Here is a 23,876-nt window from a genome sequence, read left to right as displayed (position 1 = left end):
GATCACAGAAAACAAAGTCCTAATTGAAAAAATCCATCGATAATCTCTAGAAAAAACACAAAAACAAAAATACTTATATTTGCAAACTCCAAGACATATAGTGGTTCCATTGAGAAAGAACAAATTCTATTAGTGATAAGGAGAAAGACCCTCAAATATGAAGGAAAGGAAATTTGAATAAAACAAGACTATTATGGACCCACCAGAAAACACAGGAAGAAATAGAATAATGTGTTCCAAAGCTCAAGATGTAGCCCAGCGTGACAGACGTTACAAATCTGAGTCTAGCTACAAATGAAAAAAAAATATGGACAGTCAGTTAAAAAAAAAAAGAGGCATTCAGACCATTCCTAGAAAGAAAATTAGACCTGAAGAAATTATTTAGCTGATACTATAAGCAAACTGGGAGAGCAAGGGATAGTTCACCTATCAGATTTATGGAGAACAGAAGAATTCATGACCAAACAGAAGACAGAGAACATTGTGAAATGCAAAATGGATAATTTTGATTACATTAAATTGGAAAGTTTTTGCACAAACAAAGCCAATGCAACTAAGATTAGAAGGAGGGTAGAAAATTGGGAAAGAATTTTTACAACCAGTGTCTCTGACAAAAGCCTCATTTCTAAACTATATAGAGAATTAAGTCAAATTCATAAGAATACAAATCATTCCCCAATTGATAAATGGTCAAAGGATGTGAACAGTCAGTTCTCAGATGAAGAAATTAAAGCCATCTATAGTCATATGAAAAAATGCTCTAAATCACTATGGATTAGAGAAATGCAAGTCAAAACAACTCTGAGGTGCCACATCATGCCTATCAGATTGGCCAACATGACAAAACAGGAAAATGACAAATGTTGGAGAAGATGTGGGAAAATTGGAACACTAATGCATTGTTGGTGGAGTTGTGAAATGATCCAACCATTTTGGAGAGCAATTTGGAACTATGCCCAAAGGGCTATAAAACTGTGCATACTCTTTGACCCAGCAATAGCACTTCTAGGGCTGTATCCCAAAGAGATCATACAAATGGGAAAAGGACCCACATGTACAAAAATATTTATAGCAGCTCTTTTAGTGGTGGCCAAGAATTGAAAATTGAGGGGATGCCCATCAATTGGGGAATGGCTGAGCAAGTTGTGGTATATGAATGTAATGGAATACTATTGTGCTATAAGAAATGATGAGCAGGGGGCAGGTAGGTGGCACAGTGGATAGAGCTCCAGCCCTGGAGTCAGGAGGACCTGAGTTCAAATCTGGTCTCAGACACATAACACTCACTAGCTGTGTGACTCTGGGCAAGTCAGTGAACCCCAACTGCTTCACCAAAAAGAAAAAAAAAAAGAAATGATGAGCAGTCAGACTTCAGAAAAACCTGGAAAGACTTGTATGAACTGATGCTGAGTGAAGCGAGCAGAACCAGGAGAACGCTGTACACAGTAACAGCCACGTTGTGTGATGACTAACATTGATAGACTTATCCCTTCTCAGCAATGTAAGGATCTAAGACATCTCCAAGGGTCTCATGATAGAAATGATATCCACAACCAAAGAAAGAACTATGGAGTTTGAATGCAGATTGAGGCATACTATTTGCTATTTTTTTCTTCTGTTTTGTTTTGTTTTCTCTTTCTTGTGGTTCTTCCTATTGATTCTAATTCTTCCTTACAAAAGACTACTGTGAAAATATGTTTAATAGGGATGTATATGTATAGCCTATATCAGATTGCATGCCATCTTAGGGAGGGAGGTGGGGAGGGAGGGGGAGAAAAATTTAAAACTCAAAAGCTTATGGAGGTGATTGCTGATAAATCAAAATAAATTAATAAAAAAATTCCTTGCAGAAAAAAGGCTTTAAAAAAAAAAGAAAGGGGGCAGCTAGGTGGCACAGTGGATAGAGCTCCGGACTTGGAGTCAGGAGGACCTGAGTTCAAATTTGACTTCAGACATATAACACTCACTAGCTATGTGACCCTGGGCAAGTCCCTTAACCTCATTGCCCCATTAAAAATACAAAAAAAAAATTTCAAAAAAAAAGAAATTATTTACTTCTGAAACACTCCACACAATAGAAATGTAAGAACCGTGAACAAATATAGCAGAAAACAACAACAAAATAACATCGGGGAGACCATTAAGAGATTTCTTTCTCGATGAGGAGACAAAAAGGAAAGCAGGGCTCAAACTGAAGTGATACAGGGAGAAATGGGGTTAAAATATGATGGACTAAAGGCCATGGCACCATGCCTAAGAGCGGACCAATGGTTCTGTGGGACTAAATTACAGAATGGGAGGGTGAATAAAAGGGTAAAGGGAGGATGAACATAGAGGGAAATGTGTGCCTCCATCAAGTCAATGGCTAACGGCAGTGTAGTCTCCTGGGAAGAAGAGAGCTCACAGGAGAATGAGAGAAAAGGGGAGAAAAAGGGAGGAAATCTTGCTTAAGTTATGGCCTAGACTTACTCTTCCAACCACTGATGAATATTCCTAGGGGGGAAGAAAGAAAGAAATAGCTATCCTCTCCCTGTCCACTACTTTGGAAGAGGGCCTATGTGCATGTTTTAGCCCCACCACCCTGATCACGTTTAATTTTTAGAAGTTTTACTGGAGCTTCTTTTTTTTTTTTTTTAACATCACAGACATTCCTAGTAACCTTATGTAACCCTGTCTTGTCTCAAAGAAAAACAGTTAAGCAACACCAACCGACGTAGCAACTGCATCTGACAGCGTATGCAACATTCTGTACCCTTCGCCCCCCCCCACCTTTCTACCCAAAAGAGGGAGGTGTATTTCATCTGTCCTCTACAACTAATATCAGTCATTGCCTTTAATCTGAGTTCAACTGACTTTTCGTGTTGTTCTCATTTAAATGATTTTAGGCAGTATGTTCATTCTGGTTCTGCATTCTCCTCTCCGCATCAGTTCCTACAAGTTTTCCTCCATTTCTCTGAACTCTTCATGTTTGTCATGCCCCCTGTACCATCTCTTTTAGGAGGAAGCCAAACCTAGCCTTTGAATATGAGTTGGGGTCCCTTGTTTGTGGCAGAAATGCAAAAATTGCCTGTGATTTTCAAGTCGCTGTAAGATTCTCCCTACTTTTTACACTTTCTGGAAGTGAAATTCTCAGTCCTTCTTCCTGCTGATAGCTTTCATAGAGATATTGTAGTCGCCTATCACTTATTACATCGAGGCCGCTGTACTAGGCTTGTGACACGTTTCCTCATTTGCTTCTGGCCCAGGTGGTCTGTAGCACCTTCCCTTAATAATGTTACTTCTGTTTTCCCCTTCCACTGATATTTTCCACTATATGCATTTCTCACATAAGTATATCTTCTCCTGAGTATATGATGATGCTCCCACCAAGCCTTTTCTTTATTGTGTGGTCTTTCTAGATAAAGAATACCCTTCCACAAATGGCTGAAAAATAACTTTTTAAACACTTGTTGTCTGTGGAGCTCTGAGGATGCAAATAAGAAAGCAAGTGGTAATCCCTGCTTACCTTCTAGTAGGAGGAGATGACACATGTGGGATACTGGTGGCCAGGGAGAGGTATTTTAGTCTGGAAAATTAAAAGGAAAGTTATTCTACTTTATTCCATTTCACTCTACTTCATGCTCTCCTCCCCTCCACCATCCCTCTCCTTTCCTCTCCTCACCTCTGCCCAGCTCTAAATATTATGACTGCCTTCTAGCTAATGTTGGGGGCCGGAGGAGCCCAGGCCCAAGCTGGGATTGAGGTCTGGGCCATATCAAACTTGATTGAGGGCAAGAATTCCAGGAGATGGTGAGCGAGGCCCCACACCTCATAGCTAGCATGTCTAGGGTACTTTAAGATACTTTAAGCAGACATTATGCTTTCCCTATGTTATCTCTTTTGAGCCTTACAACCACCCTGTAAGTTAAGTGCTATTCAGATATTGTGATCCTGAGGCTCAGTAAGGTCACACAATTAGTAGGTGCCAGAGATGTGATTCAAACCCAGGTCTCTCTGACTCCAAGTTCAGCAACCCAGTCCCTATGCCGTGCTATGCCTCAATCTGCTGACTCCATTCACAGAGACCATCGGTTTCTTCACTTCTCAGCTGACCGGAGAAGTCATCCTGAGGGAGAACAAGAATGGTGAAGGGAATCAGGCTCCATTAACTATCCATGAGCTGGTGCTTGGAACTGCCACGAGGTATCCTGACTTGATTGCTCTGGGGACGAGAAACGTGGATGGATGGGAAACCATAACCTACATCGAGTATTATGAGTTGTGTCGGAAGGCAGCAAAATCCTTCCTCAAGGTAATGTGGTACCATGGTTTTTGTCGACATGAATGTGGCTCATTAGCCTTTGATTAGCACCCAAGCCGCAGCAAGGATCACAGACTTCTCGAAATGTGCTGCTAAAAGGGACTTTATAACATCAGGTCTGGGAGGGAACTCAGAACATAGAATGTCAGTGCCAGGAAGGATCTTGAAATAAATAAATGAAATTGGAGTCAGAGGACATGGGCTTTGATGGTTACTACTTACGGGATCCTTAGACAAGCCATCTCCTCTCTCCAGGACTGATTTTTATCATCTGTAAAGGGAAGGCTACCTAAGGGTTCTTCCTGCCTTCAATTCTATAATTCTATGAACATAGGCCCTAGAATGTCTGGGCTAGAACGGTCTTTGGAGGTCATCTAGTAATCTAAACCCCCTTCTTTTTACAGATGAGGAAATGAAGGCCCTGAGTGGGGGGAGGGGGACACAAATTACCTAAAGTCATACAGATAGTCCCCAGGTCTCCTGGCCCCCAGGCCAGAACTCTTTCTACTGTATCTCACCTTGTCCATGTAGATGGTAAAGCCCACTGAGTGGGTTGTGGTGGTGGGGCATCCTGAACCCACAGTTTCTGTAGACCCTACAAATATGGCTAGGTTCCAGAGCAAGAATGGCCCTGGAAGGGCCTCAGAGTTTCATCTTACTCTAAGTCCATGATCTTGGGCTAGGACTCATGAAAGATTAGGAAGCCCCTTAGGACTCTCTAAATGTCGTATCTTTTTCTGAAGTTATCCTTATTTTACTTGACCTAAATTTGGATTAATGAACCCTCTGATGAATGAATCAGTGAATCCTCTGATGTCACATTGGGGCATGGTACGGATCCAGAACTTTAGAAGTCTATGACAGTGGGGTACAAGTTCTGGCCTTACTTAACTTGAAAGGCTTCACAAAGGGGACCAGGTTGTGTCTCTAGACTTAAGACATCTTGAGACTGATGGGACACCCTTTCCTTCCCTCCCCTCCTCTCCCTTTCCTTTCCTTCTTATTAAATTCAAACAAACACTTATTATGTGCCTAAAGGGGCCATGTGAGACATTAGGCCAAGTGTAAGGTTACAAACACACAAAAATTCATCTCCCTTGCTCTCAACTTGCTGACAGCCTCCTAGAGGGCATAGGAAGAATCCACCATTTACACTGAGAAGCATGACATGAGGCATAGTGTGATGGGGCAAAGGAATGATCCACAGAGTGCTTTGGGAAATACCAGGCCGTAGGGTGGAGGGAGAACCCTTTCAGCTGGAGGGGGATCAGGAAAGACTTCAAGGAGAGGGTGGTGTTCGATCTGAGCCTGTGAGGAAGAGGAGAATTCTGACTGGTGGAAACAAGGAGGGAGGCAGTTCCTGGCCTGGTGAATGGACTGCCTGAATTCGGGGAAGTAGGAGATTGCCTCTCAGGTTTGGGGAGTAGGGAAGAGTCCAGTTTGCCTGGAGTAGATTCATGGGAAATGTGGCTAAAAAGGTAAATTAGAACCAGACGATGGGAATTACCAACTGACTGCATGACACAGGGAGGAATGCTAGATTTGGGGAGTCAGAGGAGCTGAGTTCAAATTCTACCTCTAACACTTGTATAGCTCTGGACATGTTGCTTATCTTCTCTAGGTGTCAGTGTCCTCATCTCTATCTGTGGAGAAGGGGTCCTCTCTAATGCATACCCAGAAGCTAACTCACCAGGGACTGGAAACAGGCAGGTCGGCACAGTGCTCACACTAAAGAATGAACCTTCAGACCCTTACTAGCTGTGTGATCCTGGGCAAGTCACTTAAACCCGATTGCCAAAAAATTAAAAAAATAGATGGACCTTTATCCACTGCTAGTCTGAGAGGGAGCTGAAAGAGTGAGCCCAGAGCTTTTACTAGATATGAATTGAGGAGCTAAGTGGCATAGTGGAGCACTGGGCTTGGATTCAGGAAGAACTGAGTTTGAATCTAGACTTAGACACTTAGTAGCTGCATGACCCTGGGCAAATCACTTAACCACTGTCTGCCTCCGTTTCCTCACTTGTAAAGTGAAGAGAACGACAGCATCTACCCCTCTGGATTGGTGAGAGGGTCAAATGAGATAATATTTGTAGAGTGCTTTTCAAACCTTAAAGCACTTTTGCTTATTCTAACTCTAAATCTATGGCTCCTACTGTATGGATGAGATTGAAACCCTCCACCCTATTTTATACCTTAACTGGGTAGAACTGCATCTCAGTTACCACATCAATCGTTTGACTAAGCAGGAAAAGTTTTTGTAAACTTTTTAATAAAATGAAATAATGCCAGATAAGAAATCTATTCTAGTTGGCTGGGTTAGTACTGGTGGTGGTGAGGATGAGTGAGAAAATGCGTTAATTATACCCTCTGGGTCTTATATAAAAGCATCAAGTTAGAATGGAATGGAGAAATTTCAGAAACTAGAGTGTGTATGGAGTTCTAGCCTTGCCCCTTTGAGGAGGAGCCTCCTAGAGGAAAAGAAGAGGTCTTGGCTTTAGCCTTAATCAGGTCTTCTCTCATCTCCTCTGCCCCTCCCCTTTCCTATGACCAGAGGAGGATTTTCTACCTTCAAAGGATCAGATGATGTTGGACTTTCAATTTTCTCATCATTGTCTTAAATGGTGCCCGCGGGTCAGCTGGAGGCAGTGTCCAGCAATGGCTGCACCATTGAGCCAAGGATAGACTGGACTCAAGGTTCTCCAAGGAATCTAACAAAAAGACTACATCATGCCTTGGGGCGAATTTCCCTATAAAGAGGAGAAAAGGACTTCCAGGATCCAGAAGCTGTGAGTTAGCCCTTTGCTAGATGTGCTCTCTGAGCTTGAGGCTACTTCCCCCTGGACCCTCTATGTGCCAGTAGGAGAGTGTGTCACAGAATTTTAGGGAGGATGCTTTGTACTAGTTTTTTTTTTTTATTGTACCGCCTTACCCCTTTCTAAAAGCTACTTGAGGCTAGCTGATGGAATGGTAATCTTGGGGGGAAGTACATTGACAGGGGATCAAGCCAATGGCATCTGAGAATTACCACTGACCCCTCAGAGTTACCCCTAGAAATATTTTAGGTAGATGTAGCCAAGCTCTAAGGACTTGACTGGGGAGTGGGCATGATAGTTGAGATAAGGATCTTTAGAATTTATCTGGGTAATGCTATAATCCTCGATCTGGATATCTTACAGATATATTAAACTCAATTGTCCAACCAAACTCAAATTTTTTTCCAAAACCTATCCTTCCCCTACATTCTTCTCTTCTTATTGAGGACAATACCCTCCTTCCTGTCATTCAGGTTCTCAAGACGCCACTGGTTAGTGGTTTTTAATAATTTCAGTAAAGTGATAGAATCAGCAGTCAGATTGTATGGGTTGAGGAATAAGTGGAGAGGCAATGGAGGCAGCCAGTACAGATTACTTTTTTAAAAAAATCTTTTAATTCTTTTTTAAATAATTAGTTTTTAGTTTTCAACATTTGCTTCCATAAGATTTTGAGTTTTAAATATTCTCCCCCTTCTCGTCCCCATTCCCTAAGACAGTGTGCAATCTGGTACAGGCTCTACTTATATATTGTTATTAAGCATATTTTCACATTAGTCATGATGTAAAGAATTAGAACTAATGGGGAGGAACCATGAGAATGAAGGAATAAAACAAAACAACAAAGGAAAAGGAGAGCAAATAATATTCTTCCGTACTCTAAAGTTTTTTCTCTGGATATGGATAGTATTTTCCATCATGAGTCATTTGGAGTTGTCTTAGATCCTTGCATTGCTGAGAAGAGCCAAGTCTATTGATGTCAGTCATCACACAATGTGGCTCTTACTGTGTACAGTGTTCTCCTGGTTCTGCTCATTTCATTCAGCATCAGTCCATACAAGTCTTTCCAGGTTTTTCTGAAGTCCACCTGCTCATCATTTCTTATAGCACAATAGTATTCCATTACATTCATATACCACAGCTTGTTCAGCCATTCCCCAGTTGATGGGCATCCCCTCAATTTCCAATTCTTGGCCACCACTAAAAGAAGTACTATAAATATTTTTGTACCTGTGGGTCCTTTCCCCATTTTTATGACCTCTTTTGTATACTGCCCTAGAAGTGGTATTGCTGGGTCAAAGGATGTGCACAATTTTATCGCCCTTTGGGTATAGTTCCAAATTGTTCTTCAGAATGGTTGGATCAGTTCACAACTTCACCAACAATGCATTAGTGTTCCAATATTCTGACATCTTCTCCAACATTTATCATTGTCCTGTTTGGTCGTGTTAGCCAATCTGATAGGTGTGATGTGGTACCTCAGAGTTGTTTTGATTTGCATTTCTCTAATCCCATAGTGATTTAGAACATTTTTTCATATGACTATAGATAGCTTTAATTTCTTCCTCTGAAAACTGCCTATTCATATCCTTTGACCATTTATCAATTGGGTAAGGACTTGTATTCTTATAAATTCAACTCAGTTCTCCATATATTTTAGAAATGAGGCCTTCATCAGAGATACTGGTTGTAAAAATTGTTTCCCAACTTTCTGCTTCCCTTCTAATCTTGGTTGCATTGGCTTTGTTTGTGCAAAAACTTTTCAATTTAATCTAATCAAAACCATCCATTTTAGTGCAGATTACTTTTTAAAAAATACAGATAGCAGTTAGAGGCTGGAGAAGGAGATGTAGAACAATAGCTTGAGACAATGTGCTGGGTGAAAATGAAAATGAAAAGGGGTTTGTTGTTTTTTAGAATGGGGAAACCTGAGAAATGGTATGTTATAGTGTAGTGGTCTTCAAAGGCAGGGTATATATATCCTGTCGAACTAAACTAACTCTCTCAAAATGGTCACATTGACTTAAAAGGAACACTGCAAAGAAACCCAGATTTGGCAGTATTACTGATATAACAATACTGAGCAAAGAAAAAGAGGATGGCACAGCTGAAAAGCTTCCTGCTCCCTTTTCTATCTCTTTGGCAGCCACATTAGAAGTAAAAACAATGATGATCTAGCCTGAGTTGATAAATCTGCTCCTTCATCCTCCATATTCAAATTGTCAAGAAGAGGATTTGAAATATGGATTTGCATGCACTCTTATTAAGGATCAACCTTGCCCAAGAGTGAAATGAGAAGAACCAGGAGAACAACTTATGCCATCACAACAACATTTTAAAAATAAGCAATTTTGAAAGCCTTAAAAACTCTGATCAAAACAATAACCAACTATGATTCCAGAAGATGGATGCTGAAGAATGTTGCCCAGCTCCTGACAGAAAACAGATGGACTCAAGATGCGGAATGAAATACACATTTTTGGGTGTTGACAATGCAGAAATGTGTTTTGCTGGACTATACATATTTGTCTTAAGAGTTTTGCTTTTTGCCCCCAATGGGAGAAAAAGGTGAAGTGAGAAAAAATAAACGCTTGTTAAGTGAATAAAAATTAAAAATTAATTTTTTTTTTTAAAAAAGGATGAACCTTGAGGAGCACAGGAAAGATGGTAGATTAGGGGCAGCCACCCAGCTGAATTCTCCCAACATTCCCCTCCAAATAAATTTAAAATAACACCTCAAATCAAATTTTGGAGAGGCAAAGCCAACAAAAGGTTGAGGTGAAAAGTCTGTATATCACTGGGGTGGAGTCATGTCCAGAGCCCACACATACTGTGGTGGCAATAGCCACTGTCCCAGAAGCAGCTTTGGGAGTCCTACCCCAGAGACATGTAAGGGGGTCAGACAACTGGTCAGAAAGAAATTACAGGGGACCCTTTGCTGGCACCGGGTACAGTTGGCAATGATCGGTAAATCTATTGCCCATAAACAGTTCTGGGTTGTAGTTTCAGGGAAGAGGAGCACTGGTAGTCGGTCACAAGAGAGCAGGGGCCCTGGTCACGGTTCCAAGGCAAAGAAGAGTGCTAACACTTGTGGCTGTGGTTATATGGGATCCATGGGTCTTTTCTGAGTAAAGACCAGAGTGCAGGCCAGGAGAGCACTGACCATACCTCTCCCAGGATCACATCACCTTGGAAGCACCAAAAACTTTTAGGCCTCCAGAACTAGCTCTGAAAACAGCAGCACCTCCCCACACTCAGGTGAACAGAACCGAACTTTAACATAAAGTTCAAAGTCAAGAAACAGTCTGGGGAAATGAGCAAACAACAAAAAAAAGAATTTGACCATGAAAAGCAAATCTGTTAGGGGAAAAACCAAGATATAAACTCAGAAAAAGACAACAACAGGAAAATAGCTACAAACAAAGCCTCAAAGGAAAAATGTTAACTGGATCCAAGCCCAACAGGAATTCCTGGAAGAGTTAAAGACAGAGATTAATGATAGAGAAAAGATTGGGAAAAAATTAGTAATGCGAGAAAATTATGAAAAGAGAACTAATTAAAAGCTTGGTAATAGAAGCACAAAAAATATTGAAGCAAATAATACCTTAAAAACAGAATTGCCTTAAAGGTAAAAGAAGTACAAAAGTTCACTGAAGAAAAGAACTCCTTAAAAAGCAGAATTGGCAAATGGAAAAAGAGGTATGAAAGTTCACTGACAAAAAGAATTCTTTAAAAATTAGAATTGAGTAAGTGAAAGCTAATGACTCCATGAAACTTCAAGAAACAATAAAATAAAGTAAAAAGAATAAAAAAATAGAAGAAAATGTGGAATATCTCATTGAAAAAAAGAACTGACCTAGAGAAATAGAGAAGAGATAATTTAAGAATTATTAGACTACCTGAAAGCCATGATCAAAAACACAGCTAAGACACAGAAATTATCAAGGAAAACTTCCCCAATATCTTAGATCCAGAGGGTAAAATAGAAATGGAAAAATTCCACCCATCACTTCCTGAAAGAGATCCCAAAATGAAAACTCCCAGGAATATTATAGTCAAATTCCAGAGCGTCCCACATCAAAAAGAAAATACTTCAAGGAACCAGAAAGAAATAATTCAAATAATATGGAGCTATAGTCAGGATCACACAAGATTTAATGGCTTCCATGGTAAAGGAAGGCAAAGGAGCTACGATTATAACCAAGAATCATCTACCCAGCAAGACTAAGTAATCTTTCGTGGGGATGGGAAATGGATGTTTAATGAAACTGAGGACTTTTGAGCATTCCTGATGAAAAGAGAAGAGCTGAACAGAAAATTTGACATTCAAACAGAAGACTCAAAAGAAGCATAAAAAAGTAAACATGAAAGAGCAATCATAAAAGACTTAACAAAGTTAAACTGTTTACATTCCTATATGGGAAGATGATACATATAACTCCTAAGAACTGTATCATTATTAGGGCAATTAAAAGGAGCTTACATAGACAGAGGCATGGGTGTGAGTGGATTATTTGGAACAATCTTTCTCAAAAATTGAAGAGATGACAAAGAGCGATGCAGTGGGAGAAGGAAGAAGGAAGAGGTAGAATGGGGAAACTTTTTTCACATAAAAGGAGTGTACAAGGAAGAGCTTTTACAATTGAAGGGAAAATGGAGGTGGATGGGCAATGCTTGAACCTTACTTTCATCAGAATTGGTTCAAAGAGGTAAGACTATATATATATGTATGTATGTATATATACAAACACACACATTCAATTGTATATAGAAATGTATAAAGAAATGAGGGGGGTGGAGATAAGAGAAAGGGGGGAGATGATAAAAGGGAGGGCAGATTAAGAGAGGCAGTGGTTAGAAATAAAATAAGATGGAATGGGATGACCTCGCCCATAAAATGGAAGCAAATAGCAAAATGGATTAGAAACCAGAGTCCAATATGTTGTCAACAAGAGACATACTTGGAACAGAAACACAAACATGAAGTTAAAATAAAAAACTGGAACAGAATCTAATATGCTTTAGGTGAAGTAAGAAAAAAAAAAGGCAGAGGTATAGCAATCATGATCTCAGACAAAGCAAAAAACAAACAAACAAACAAACGAATAAATAAAAGAGACAATTGGAAACTACATTTTGCTAAAAGGCATCATAGACAATGAAGCAATATTAACAAATTTTACAGCAAGTTTCTCTGATAAAGTCCCCATTTCCCAAATATTTATTGAACGTAAAACTGAGCCAGATTTATAAAAATGGGAGCCATTCCCCAACTGATAAATGGTCAAAGGATATAAACAGGCAGTTTTTAGAAGAAGAAATCAAAGCTATTGATAGTCATATGAGAAAATGCTCTAAATCATTATTGATTAGAGAAATGCAAATTAAAACAATTCTGAGGGACCACCTCATACCCATCAGAAATGACCAATGCTGGAGGTGATGAGAGAAAAATAGGTACACTGATGAATTGCTGGTGGAGTACTGAATTAGTCCAGCCATTCTGGAGAACAATTTGAAACCAGGCCCAAAGGGCATACCTTAAAAATAGCAAACTGTGCTATACATAAATACATGCATAAATAAAACTGCATATCCTTTGACCCAGAAATACCACTACTAAGTCTGTATTTCAAAGGGGTCCAAGAAAAAGGAAAAGGACTTATATGTACAAAAATATCCATAGCAGCTCTTTTCATGGTGGCAAAGAAGCAGAAATTTAGGGGATGTTTATCAACTGGGAAATGGCTGAAGAAGTTGTGGTATATAATTGTGATGGAGTATTATGTGCTATAAAAAATGTGCTATAAAAAAAGGGAGGTGGTTTTAGAAAAACACGGCAAGACTTCTATGAACTGATGCAAAGTGAAATGAGAAGAACCTGGAGATCATTGTGCACAGTAACAGCAATGTTGTAAGGATGATCAGCTGTGAAAGACTTGGCTGCTCTGATCAATACAATGATTCAAGAGAATTCCAAAAGACTCATGATAAATATATATATATATATATATATGTGTGTATGTATGTATATATATGTATGTATATGTATAGGTGTGTATATATATGTATATATGTATGTATGTTTATGTATATATACATATATATATATGTAAAATCTATCTCCAGAGACAGAACTGATGAACTCTGAGCACAAACTGAAGTATAATTTTTCACTTCATTTTTCTTGCTTTTAAAAAAATGGCTAATATGGAAATATGTTTTACATGATATCACATGTATAATTGATATCATATTCCTTGCCTTCTCAGTGGGTGGGGGAGGATGTGAGATGGAGAGAGAGAATTTGGAATTCAAAATTAGAAAAAAGAAAAGCATATTCAAAATAAATAAATAATAAATTGAAAATCAATTTTTTTAAAATTTAGTGAGGCAATTGGGGTTAAGTGACTTGCCCAAGGTCACACAGCTAGTACATGTCAAGTGTTTGGTCTGAGGTCGGATTTGAACTCAGGTCCTCCTGACTTCAGGACTGGTGCTCTATCCACTGCGCCACCTAGCTGCCCCGAAAATCAATTTTTTAAAAAGATAAACCTTGCCCTAAGAGTATATTATAACTTAAAGTATTAACTAATCAAAGTATGAGCGATTATCAAGACATTTAAAAAGAAAGTTTTGTTGCTGAAATCAACGTGGGTCACCTACAAAAACATCCATGTCTGAACACCTGAAAACTTGGAAACAGACTTTTCTGATCTGTTTGAAAACTTCTAAACAAAGAGTTTCAGTGAGCTTTAAACCCATTTGTTAAAAATAAAAAGATGCAACACCTTCTGATTAATATATAAGAAAAAAACAGTTAATATCAGTGAAGACAGAAATTTACTGACCAGATCACAAAGAAAAAAAAAATCTTTCCATACCTGGTAGCTGTGATTGAAAAAAAGGATATCATGATTTAGTAAGTACAACCCATAATGTACTGCTTCCATTTGAATTCTTGTTTCTCTTTGAGAACTCTTTTGAATTAAATTCAGCTTAGAACCAGCTTTCACAAAGGGAGGAGTGGGAGACAGAAGGGTACAAGTATTTATCAAATGCCTACTATGTGCCAGTCACTGTGCTAAATTTTACAGTTGAAGAATCTGAGAAAGACAGAGGTTAAGTGATTCTATGCCCCTCCTCCATTTACAATGTTAAGCCAAGAATTGAATAAATAAGGAAATGTTTAATCATGTTGCTATAATTTAACAATGATTTCTCATAATTTTAGTGAGAGCAAAAAGGTTTTTTGTGCTATTATGTAAAAATAATTATTGAAAATATATTGGTTTTATTTTTATTTCATTCTATTAAATGTCTATGATGCATGTTTTATAATGTAAATAACATATTAGTACATGTATAGAACTTACACATCAGTATACATACATGTATTTGGGGGGACATACTCATTGTTACTGATGTGGACTGGAGCAAAGAAGGAAGGGATGGGTGCAGTTATAGAGGTTTTGAGGTACAGGAGAGGAGAATTAGAAAGGTCAGCACAGAAGGCTTTGATTTTCTCAGTAAAGTTGGAGGTGAATACATCTGCTGAAGAGAGGGAAGAGAAAGGAAGGGGAAGGAAGAGAAGGGAACACCATTTTACAGATGGGAAACTGAAACAGAGGAGGTTAAGTGACTTGCCCGGGGTCACACAGCGAGTGAGTGTCTGAGGTGAGATTTGAACTCAGGTCTTCCTGACTCCAGCCTCAGTGCTCTATCCACTGCACCACCTAGTTGTGGGGGGCCTGGCTCAGGTGGCATTTGGGGATTGAGGAGAAAGGAAGGGTAGACAGCGTGAAAGGGAGTCAATAAGAGATAAATAAAAAGATTACCAAGGATTAAGAGTTACTTAATCATCACCCTTAAAGGACCCAGGTTCAAATCCTGCCTCTCCCACCTATGTGACTATGAAGAAGTTACAAGTAACCTCTCTGAGTCTCGGTTTCCCCATCTGTATGTATTATTGTAACAGAATGTTACATGTAAAATGAGAGAGTCAGAGAAGATGACTATTAAGGTCCCTCCCAGTTCTAAATCATAGCTTCTCCAAGTGGACAGGGTGAACGGGGAAGGAAGGGGCAGAGCTGAACCTGGGGGTAGAGGGTGAGACTTTTAACCAAGGAACAAATAGAATGTTTCTTAATTGAGATGATACCCAATCAATTACAATTATGATAATAAATTTCAGTTACCTAGGGAGAATGAAAATCAGATTGTCTGAATAGGAAGGGCTCTTAGGGAATATCTAGTCCAATACCCTCGTTTTACAGATGAGGAGGCTGATGCCTGTTAAGAGAAAGTGATTTGTCCATCCCAGGGATTCCACCGCAGCTCCCCAGAGGACATCTAATCCTTTCCATTGCACCCTTCATATAGACCCTTAGATCTGGAAGAGAGCTCAGGGGCCACCTGGTCTAACCCATGCCTGAGCACGATTGATTGGTTAAGCAAGAATCCCCTTCAGAACATCTTGGGCCAGAGGTCATCCAGCCTTTGCCAGCAGCCCTCTGGCTAAGGGAAATCAACCCACTTCCTCCTCCAGCAACTCATTCTGCTTTGGACAGCTCTCCTTGTAAGAGTGTTTTCCCTTTTGTTGAGCCTAAATCTGTTTCTTGCCATTTTCCATTCATCGTTCCCAGCCATTTCCCTCTCAGGTGAAATAGAACCAGTCCATACAGCAGCCCTTTGGCCGCTCAAAAAACAATTCTCATGTCTTCCCCAAGTCTTCTCTTCTCCGGTCTACAAATCCCTAGTTCTTTTAACCAGTCCTCACATAGGACCATAGAATTTAGATATGGAAAGGTCTTTAGAGGTCAGCTGATCCAACCCCTTTCTTTGAGGAAATCGGAACCTAGACTCAAATTCAGACTCAAAACCATTTACGAATGGACAAGTTAAATGACTTGTCCAAGATCACACAGGTAATGACAGAGTCAGGGCTCTTGAAGCTCTCTACCACTCTGGTTGGCCCTCCTGAAACATGGCAGGCAGACCTTATACCCTAAGATGTGGTCTGACCAGGACAGAGGGCAGCAGGGCTCTCACTTCCTCCTGTGCTTCCCATTCATTATTATCCCCATCCACATTATCGCTGTGGTTGTAAACCCTTCATTCAAGGCTTTGTCAGCTACTCCACTGGGATGTGGGAGCCAGTTTCTCTTGGAGGCTATTTCAATAGAGCTTCTGCCCTGACAGAGCTTTCCAGGCTGGCAAGGCTGACACTATAAGCTTGGCAATCTTAGGCTTAGATTTGGCTCTCTCTTCAGGTGCCTGGGGGTCCAAGCAGACTTTCCCAATCCCCCTGAATTCTAGCACCTTTCCTCTGGAGATTATCTCCAGCTTATCCTGTCTACAGCTTGTTTGCACATACATGTTTGCAAGTTATCTCTCCCATCAGACTATGAGCTTCTTGAGAACAGGGGCTGTCTTTCGCCTTTCTTTGTATCCCGGTATTGTCATACTGCCTCCTGTTGGCTTGGGACCTGTGGAGAGAGGCCCCCCCACTGATGAAGTGATGAGTCCTTGAAGTATTGAAATATTAGCGTTGTTATCATCGTCGTGACCAGAGAAAGCTCAGCTCTGGTTTCCCCCAGTGGAGCATGAGCTGGTCCTGCTTGATTCGTGTTCTAGCACCTTGATAACCAGGCACCTGAGAGGAGTAGAAATATTTTTGTGTTTCTGCAGCTTGGCCTCGAGCGCTTTCACGGCGTGGGGATCTTGGGCTATAATTGCACTCGGTGGTTCGTCGCTGACATTGCCAGCATTTTTGCCGGGTAAGGAGGAAGGTGGGGTGAGTTCAGGGATGTTTGGTCTGGTTGTTGCATGAGTCATGGAGATGAGAGTCTCAGACACACGTGGAGAACTAGAGAACTAGAGATGGGACGGGGGTGGGGGGTGCTTATAAATCACCTAGTCCAACTCCCTTGTTTTACAGATGGTCAAATCAAGACTCCAACAAGTGAATTAACTTGCCCAAGGTCAGAGGAGCAGAGATGGGTTTTATACCTTGGTCTCCCTTTCTCCCAGATGCTTTCCGTAGCATACTAGGTGGGTGGTGTTGGGCCTGAATGTTTGTTTTCTTTTAGCAATAGTAAAATCAGCTTTGACATCTAAGAGGTCAGCTGGATTTGGTTCTCTCTTCAGGTGCCTGGGGGTCCAAGAAGACTGTGAATTCACTGAAAGGCAGCAATGTACAGTAGGAAAGAACCCAGGACTGGGAACCAAGGAACTGGATTTGAGTCCTGGCACCAACAATTACTAACTGTGTGACTTTGGGCAAATGTCTTCCCCAGTCTGGGCTCTCTCCTCCTCAGTAATGTGGGAAGAGTAATGCTTTCATTCCTAGGGGGTGAAGTGCTTTGTAAACTGCCAAGTGTTAGAGAAGCCCAAATTCTTAGTGGTAAGCAGCTGATAGGAGAAGGGGGCATTTCCAAGGACCACGTCTGACCAGGGTGACTTGGTCTGACTCCAGAGCCCCTGAATCCAAGCTCCAATTGCCAAATTCTTTCCCTAAGTACATGCTATCCTGGGGTCAGAAGAAATGCTGCCAGTTCAGTTCAGTGACCATTTACCAAGTGCCTACTCTGTGCATTGTGTCAAAGGTGAGTGGCCATACTCCTCCTAGGCTCTGTCCTGTTAGGATCTGAGAAGAATAAGCAGAAGGAACAGAGAGGGCTGGACCTTAGGCCATAGAAAGGCTGGTTGAAGGAACTAGGGAGGGTTAGCTTTGAGAAGAGACTTAGAAGGATGTGAGTGGTAAGCATTTGAATGGCCATCACAGAGAGAGGAGATTAGACTTGTACTTCTTGGCCCCAGAGAGCAGAACTAGGAGCACTGGAAGAGATGGGGAGTTGTAGAGGCTTATTTTGACTAGGTAGAATAGCTAGTGTTCATATTGTGCTTTAAGGTTTACAAAACACTTTACAAATATTATCTCATTTTGTCCTCACCACAACCCCGGACATTAGATGCTATTTCCCATTTTGCAGATGAGGAAACTGAGGCATATAGCAGTTAGTGACTTGCCTGGGGTCACACAGCTAGTAAAGTATCTGAGGCTGGATTTGAACTCAGGCCTTCCCGACTCCAGATCCAGTACTCTATACTTGTACTACCTGGCTGCTTACAAAGAACAAAACAACAACAACAAAAACATTCCCTAATAATGAGAACTTTCTGAAAGTGAAATGGGCTGCCTCAAAAGGTAAGGAGCTGGCACCAGCCCTAAAGTCAGGAGGACCTGAGTTCAAATCCAGCCTCAGACGAAACACTTGACACTTACTAGCTGTGTGACCCTGGGCAAGTCACTTAACCCCAATTGCCTAAAAAACAAAAAAATCCCAAACAAATAAAAAGGTAATGAGCTCTCCATCATCAGAGGTCCCCAAAGAAAGGCTGGAGGACCACTTGTTGGTGATATTGAGGAGAGGGGATAGGCTACAGGGCAGAATAGGTGTTCTCTGAGATCCCTTCATTCTCTGATCCTGGGAGAGAGCTGGCAGAAGAGACGGAGCAACAACCCTGGCCACAGACTTGGATTCAAGTCCTGCCTCCGGTGATAACTATGTGTATGACCTTGGGCAAATCACTTCTCCCTGGGCCTTAGTTTCTTCATTTGTAAAATGAGGGGAATGGGACTAGATGACCTCCGTGGTTCCTTCCTGTGATCCCATAATTGGTAAATAAATACTTGGGGAATCGCAGGCTTCTCAGGTTCCTTTCATGTCTCATTCTTTTTGCTTTCAGAGGCATTTCTGTGGGCATTTTCCCCAACAACTCTTCCCAAGCCTGCCGGTTCATTGCTGAAAACTCTGAGGCTAACATCTTTATGGTGGAGAATGATTGGCAGCTTCAGAAAATCCTCAAGGTAACCTTCTCCTTCTCAGAGGAGGCAGCCAGGCATAGCAGCAGGGACTCATTGGAAAAGACGCTGATGTTGGGAAAGATTGAAGGCAAAAGGAGAGGGGGACAGCAGAGGATAAAGTGGGTAGATAGTAACCTGGACGCACCAAGCATGCATTTGAACAGACTTTGGGAGATAGTAGAGGATAGAAGGGCCTGGCATACTATGTCTCATCGGTTGACGAAGAGTCAGACATGACTGAAGAACTCTTTGTTCCTCAGAGCCTTGGCTAGAATATTTCCTCTCCAGTAAATTCTTTACTCAAGTTAACCAAAGTGTTTAGGAGACAGAGCCCTAGCCATCACAGATGACTTGCCCTGGGTCGCCGAGCTAGTAAGTGTCTGAAACTGGATTTGAATTCAGGTCTTCTTGATTCCAGGTCCAATGCTCTATTACTTAGCTGTCCTGTATGGATGCATTGTTATTTATCTACATATTAAATCAGACTTCTGTCTATTTTTTGAATTCTAATTCCTAATCACCAAGAGTAACATGTATGTGCAAACAAGCTGTAGACAGGATAAGCTGGAGATAATCTCTGCCTTAAGGTGAGAAATTCCTTATAGCTCCCTGCTTATTTCTGATTGGGGATCCTATGCTCTCAATTTATTTGAGGGAGTAGGGCTTAACCAAAGAAACTCTGCAGAGTTATATGGAACTCACACCTTGAAATATTGGAGGGGACCCAAAATACCTTTCATCTTGCTACTCAAATGTGACCAAGTACAAAAGCTAAACCTAGGAGTCAAGATCACTGTCTTCTTCCTACCTAGAACATTGTTGCCTTTAACATGTAGATAAATAACAATGCGTCCATACAGGACAGCTAAGTAATAGAGCATTGGACCTGGAATCAAGAAGACCTGAATTCAAATCCAGTTTCAGACACTTACTAGCTCGGTGACCCTGGGCAGGTCACTTAATCCCTATTTGCCTTAGTTTTCTCATCTGTAAAATAAGGATAATAATAGCACCGACCTTCCCAGAGTGTTGTGAGGATCACATGACAGAATGAACTCTAAAGAGCTATATAAATGTTAGCTGTTGTTATTATCATGCATTTATCGAGGCTTTGCAAAATATACTTATATAAATGTCAGCTTTTGAGTGATGATAGCAATGAGGGTGATGCTATCCATTAGAATGTAAGTTCCCTTTTTTTCCCCTTTGTGTCCGATATTTAGCATTTTAATCAGTGTTTGCTGATTGACTGACATGTGCATTAGGCAAGGCAAAACAGGCAGTGTCATGTTTTATAACATTAACTTGCTTGCACTCCAAAGCCCTGAGTATCTACCTGCCCGTTTCTGCTATGCCACACTTTCTTTTTCAGGTCCAGGATCACTTACGTCATCTGAAAGCTATTGTCCAATATAAAGACAAACTCACAAAGAAGTTACCTAATACTTACACCGTATGTATAAGCCATGAAGGGCCCAAGGGGACAGAGAGGGGAAGATAACTAGTTATATATTATATAAATATATAATAATATATATTAATACTATGGTAATAATAAATATATGTTTAATAAAAAATAATAAATATTTAGATAATAAGACAAGTACTTCTTAAAGGGGATGGAGGCCTGGGGTGAGAGAGGCTGGCCACCAGGTCAAGAGCCAACACGTGCCCAAGCTCATAGCCGGTGGACATACTTGGTGGCCTAGGGGAAGATGGGAACATTCTTTTTTCACCTTCTCTCCAATCTGGATTGAAGGTTATCCGAGACTATGGCAGACCGTCCTGCTGCAAGGAGGAGAAAGAAGCCTTGGGAAGAGATGATAGCAAGAAGAATTAGAGCAGCTGCTAAGAAACAAAGAGTAGATGGATAGTAGTAGAGCGTAGAGAGATAGTAGTAGAGTGGAGAGGAGTTGACTGAAAAATTAAGTGGGGCATAAGAGAAAGAATATTGGACTTGGAGTTGGGGGACCTGACTTCAAATCTTGACCTTAGCAGTTACCTGTACACCCTTGGGCAAATCACTTCCCTTATCTGGAGCTCAGTTTCCTCATATGTGAAATGGGAGGATTGGACTTACTGACCTACAAGGTCCCTTCCAGCTTGAAAATCCTATTGACCTAGATACTAGAGTCATCAAGATATAATGAAAATATAGTAATAATAGCAACTCACAGTTATAAAGCATCTTGAGGTTTGCAGAATCCTTGTGACACCCCTGTGAGGTAGATATTGCAAGCATTATTATCCCTATTTTACAGATGAGGAAACTGAGACTTTGAGAGGGTAAGAGATTTGTCTCTGATCATCCAGCTAATAAGTATCTGAGGCAGGAATCCAGCCCGGGTCTCCCTATGCCAATCCTAAGCTCTATCCAGTCCAATCCACATGATGTGCTAAGAGGGTTACCCCTCCCCCGGCTTATGACAGGGAACCTGTAGGTGTGGGTTCTATGGGAACAGGATGATATTTGATTGTGGACTGGACTGGATGGGATATGAAGGAAGGAAGGAAGAAAAGGAAGAAGGAAGAAAAAAAGAAGCAAGCATTTATGAAGCACCTCCTATGTGCCAGGCACTACCAATATTATCTCATTTTATAATGAGAATGATAGGAAGGGATGATGCCTACATGTATCATAGGGAAGGAGGGGTGAGAGGGTTATGAGATGCCCTGTCTTTCTTTCTGGTGGGGTTTCTAGGTCTGGCTTAGGCACTGCTGCTCGTGTAGGAGGCCAGCCTGGTGAGACCTGTGGGCTGGGGCCGGTGTGGAGGCAGCCAATCAGTTCCTAAGCTCACCCCTGAAGACTGGGTCTGCTTCAGTGCCTGGGGTGGTCTTTGGTCACATTGCTGCGAGGGAGGTGCAGTCTGAAGGCTATATAAATAAAGCTCCAGCCTGGGGCAATATAGTCTCTTTTATAATGAGGACATGATCAAGCCTATGAATTTGGCCCCACTGGCCAGTTGCCACAGTGCTGAACTTGGCTGGGACCAAGAACCAGGATGGCCTAAGAGCTTTGGAGAAGGCTCAGTACACTCTGGAAGGCCCATCAGGACACTTGATAACTCCTGTGTTAAGGGAAGGAGGGTGGTCGGAATGGGTCAATTATACTATGAACAATGAGTTGAAAATAACTTAAAGGAGGCCCTGACATCACAGTGTCTCATAATTAGTTGGGGAGACTGGTTTGCACAATTTCTCTTCATGGAGAGTTAGGCTACTGATTCTCTTTAACATCCCAGCCATCTGTATGCTATTGCCTCTCTGCCAATACAGTGGGAAGAATTCCTCACCCTAGGGGTAACTATTTCTGATGAAATGCTGGACAAAGTCATTGATTCCCAGAAGCCCAACCAGTGCTGTATGCTGGTCTATACTATGGGGACCACTGGACCACCAAAGGCAGTTATGCTCAGTCACGACAATGTAAGTGTCTTTCTCTGAAGCCCCAAAGCCTTTCTTATCCTAACTCTGTGACCCTATTCAGGGGTGGGGAATCTGTGGAACAAATTTGTTCGGTACAGTATGGATTTAGTCAAAGGGCTGCACTTGAGGACCTAGAGGGCCACGTGTGGCCTCAAAGCCATAGGTGCCCCACCCCTGCCTACATCATCTGAAGGCCCTGGGCATGGGCACTAGAAAGCAGTGAGGTATATCAAAGGGATCTTACCTCTCATGACTTACAAATCAAAGGGAGGAGGAGTCTAACCAGTTGGGTCTAGATTCTCCAATCAATAGTTCCCCTAAAAGATGTGCTGTGTGACACTAGGCAAAACACTTTTCCTCTCTGGGCTTCTGTTTCATCCTTTGTAAAATGACAGGGGAGGGGTCACTTGTAGATGAACTTACAAGGCCCTCTTTAGAACTGAAATTTTACTATCTGTAAATTAGAAAAAAAACCCAAAACCTCTGATGCCCAAGAAAAGGAGCAAGATGGTTAAGATTAACATTGTACATTTCCCCCCTAACATTTTAAAGGTATAATTATAACAATAACAACAATTAATTAATTTTTAGTTTTCAATATTCACTTTCAGAAGATTTTAAGTTTTAAATTTTCTTCCCCTTCCTCTCCTCCCCACCTCAAGACGGCATGCAATCTGATATAGGCTTTACATATACATTCATATTAAGCATATTTTCCCATTAGTCATGATGTATAGAAGAATTTAGAATTAATGGGAGGAACCATGAGAATGAAGCAATAAAATGAAACAACAAAGGAAAAGGAGAGCAAATAGTATGCTTCCATCTGCATTCAGACTCCATAGTTCTTTCTATGGATATGGATAACATTTTCCATTGTGAATCTTTTGGAGATGTCTTAGATCCTTGCATTGCTGAGAAGAGCTAAGTCTATCAAAGTCAGTCACTGCACAATGTGGCTGTTACTGTGTACAATGTTCTCCTGGTTCTGCTCACTTCACTCAGCATCAGACCATACAAGTCTTTCCAATTTTTTCTGAAGTCCGCCTGCTCATCATTTCTTATAGCACAATGGTATTCCATTACATTCATATACCACAACTTGTTCAGCCATTCCCCAGTTGATGGGCATCCCCTCAATTTCCAATTCTTTGCCACCACAATAAGAGCTGTTATGAATATTTTTGTACATGTGGGTCCTTTTCCCATTTGATCTCTTTGGGATGCAGCCCTAGGAGTGGGTCAGAGGGTATGCATAATTTTATAGCCCTTTGGGCACAGTTCCAAATTGTTTTCCAGAATGGTCAGATCAGTTCACAACTCCACCAACAATGCATTAGTGTTCCAAATTTCCCACATCTTCTCCAACATTTATCATTTTCCTGTTTTGACGTGTTAGCCAATCTGATAGGTGTGATGTGGTACCTCAAGAGTCATTTTGATTTCCATTTCTCTAATCCATAGTGATTTA

The 23,876-nt window shown here is 41.1% G+C and overlaps 1 protein-coding gene across 4 annotated transcripts in view; it reads left to right on the top strand.

Moving 5' to 3' along the window:
- The window catches only part of LOC110197491 (long-chain-fatty-acid--CoA ligase ACSBG2-like), an 87,443-nt gene that overhangs the window by 12,869 nt on the left and 50,698 nt on the right, over positions 1-23,876 (top strand). For 3 of the 4 annotated variants that reach the window (XM_078153971.1, XM_020971468.2, XM_078153970.1), the window contains exons 3-7: positions 4,062-4,291; positions 16,801-16,889; positions 18,862-18,982; positions 20,352-20,432; positions 22,256-22,405. In XM_078153971.1, coding sequence (XP_078010097.1) covers positions 4,062-4,291; positions 16,801-16,889; positions 18,862-18,982; positions 20,352-20,432; positions 22,256-22,405 — 671 coding nt within the window. Of the gene's footprint in view, positions 1-4,061; positions 4,292-16,800; positions 16,890-18,861; positions 18,983-20,351; positions 20,433-22,255; positions 22,406-23,876 lie in introns of those variants that run through there. The other variant, XM_078153972.1, reaches the window with a different exon arrangement.

The sequence above is a fragment of the Phascolarctos cinereus genome, unplaced genomic scaffold, assembly GCF_003287225.1.
Source record: "Phascolarctos cinereus isolate Bilbo 61053 unplaced genomic scaffold, phaCin_HiC Scaffold_4;HRSCAF=312, whole genome shotgun sequence".
Classification (NCBI taxonomy): Eukaryota; Metazoa; Chordata; class Mammalia; order Diprotodontia; family Phascolarctidae; genus Phascolarctos; species Phascolarctos cinereus.
This window is presented reverse-complemented; position numbering and strand designations above follow the sequence as displayed.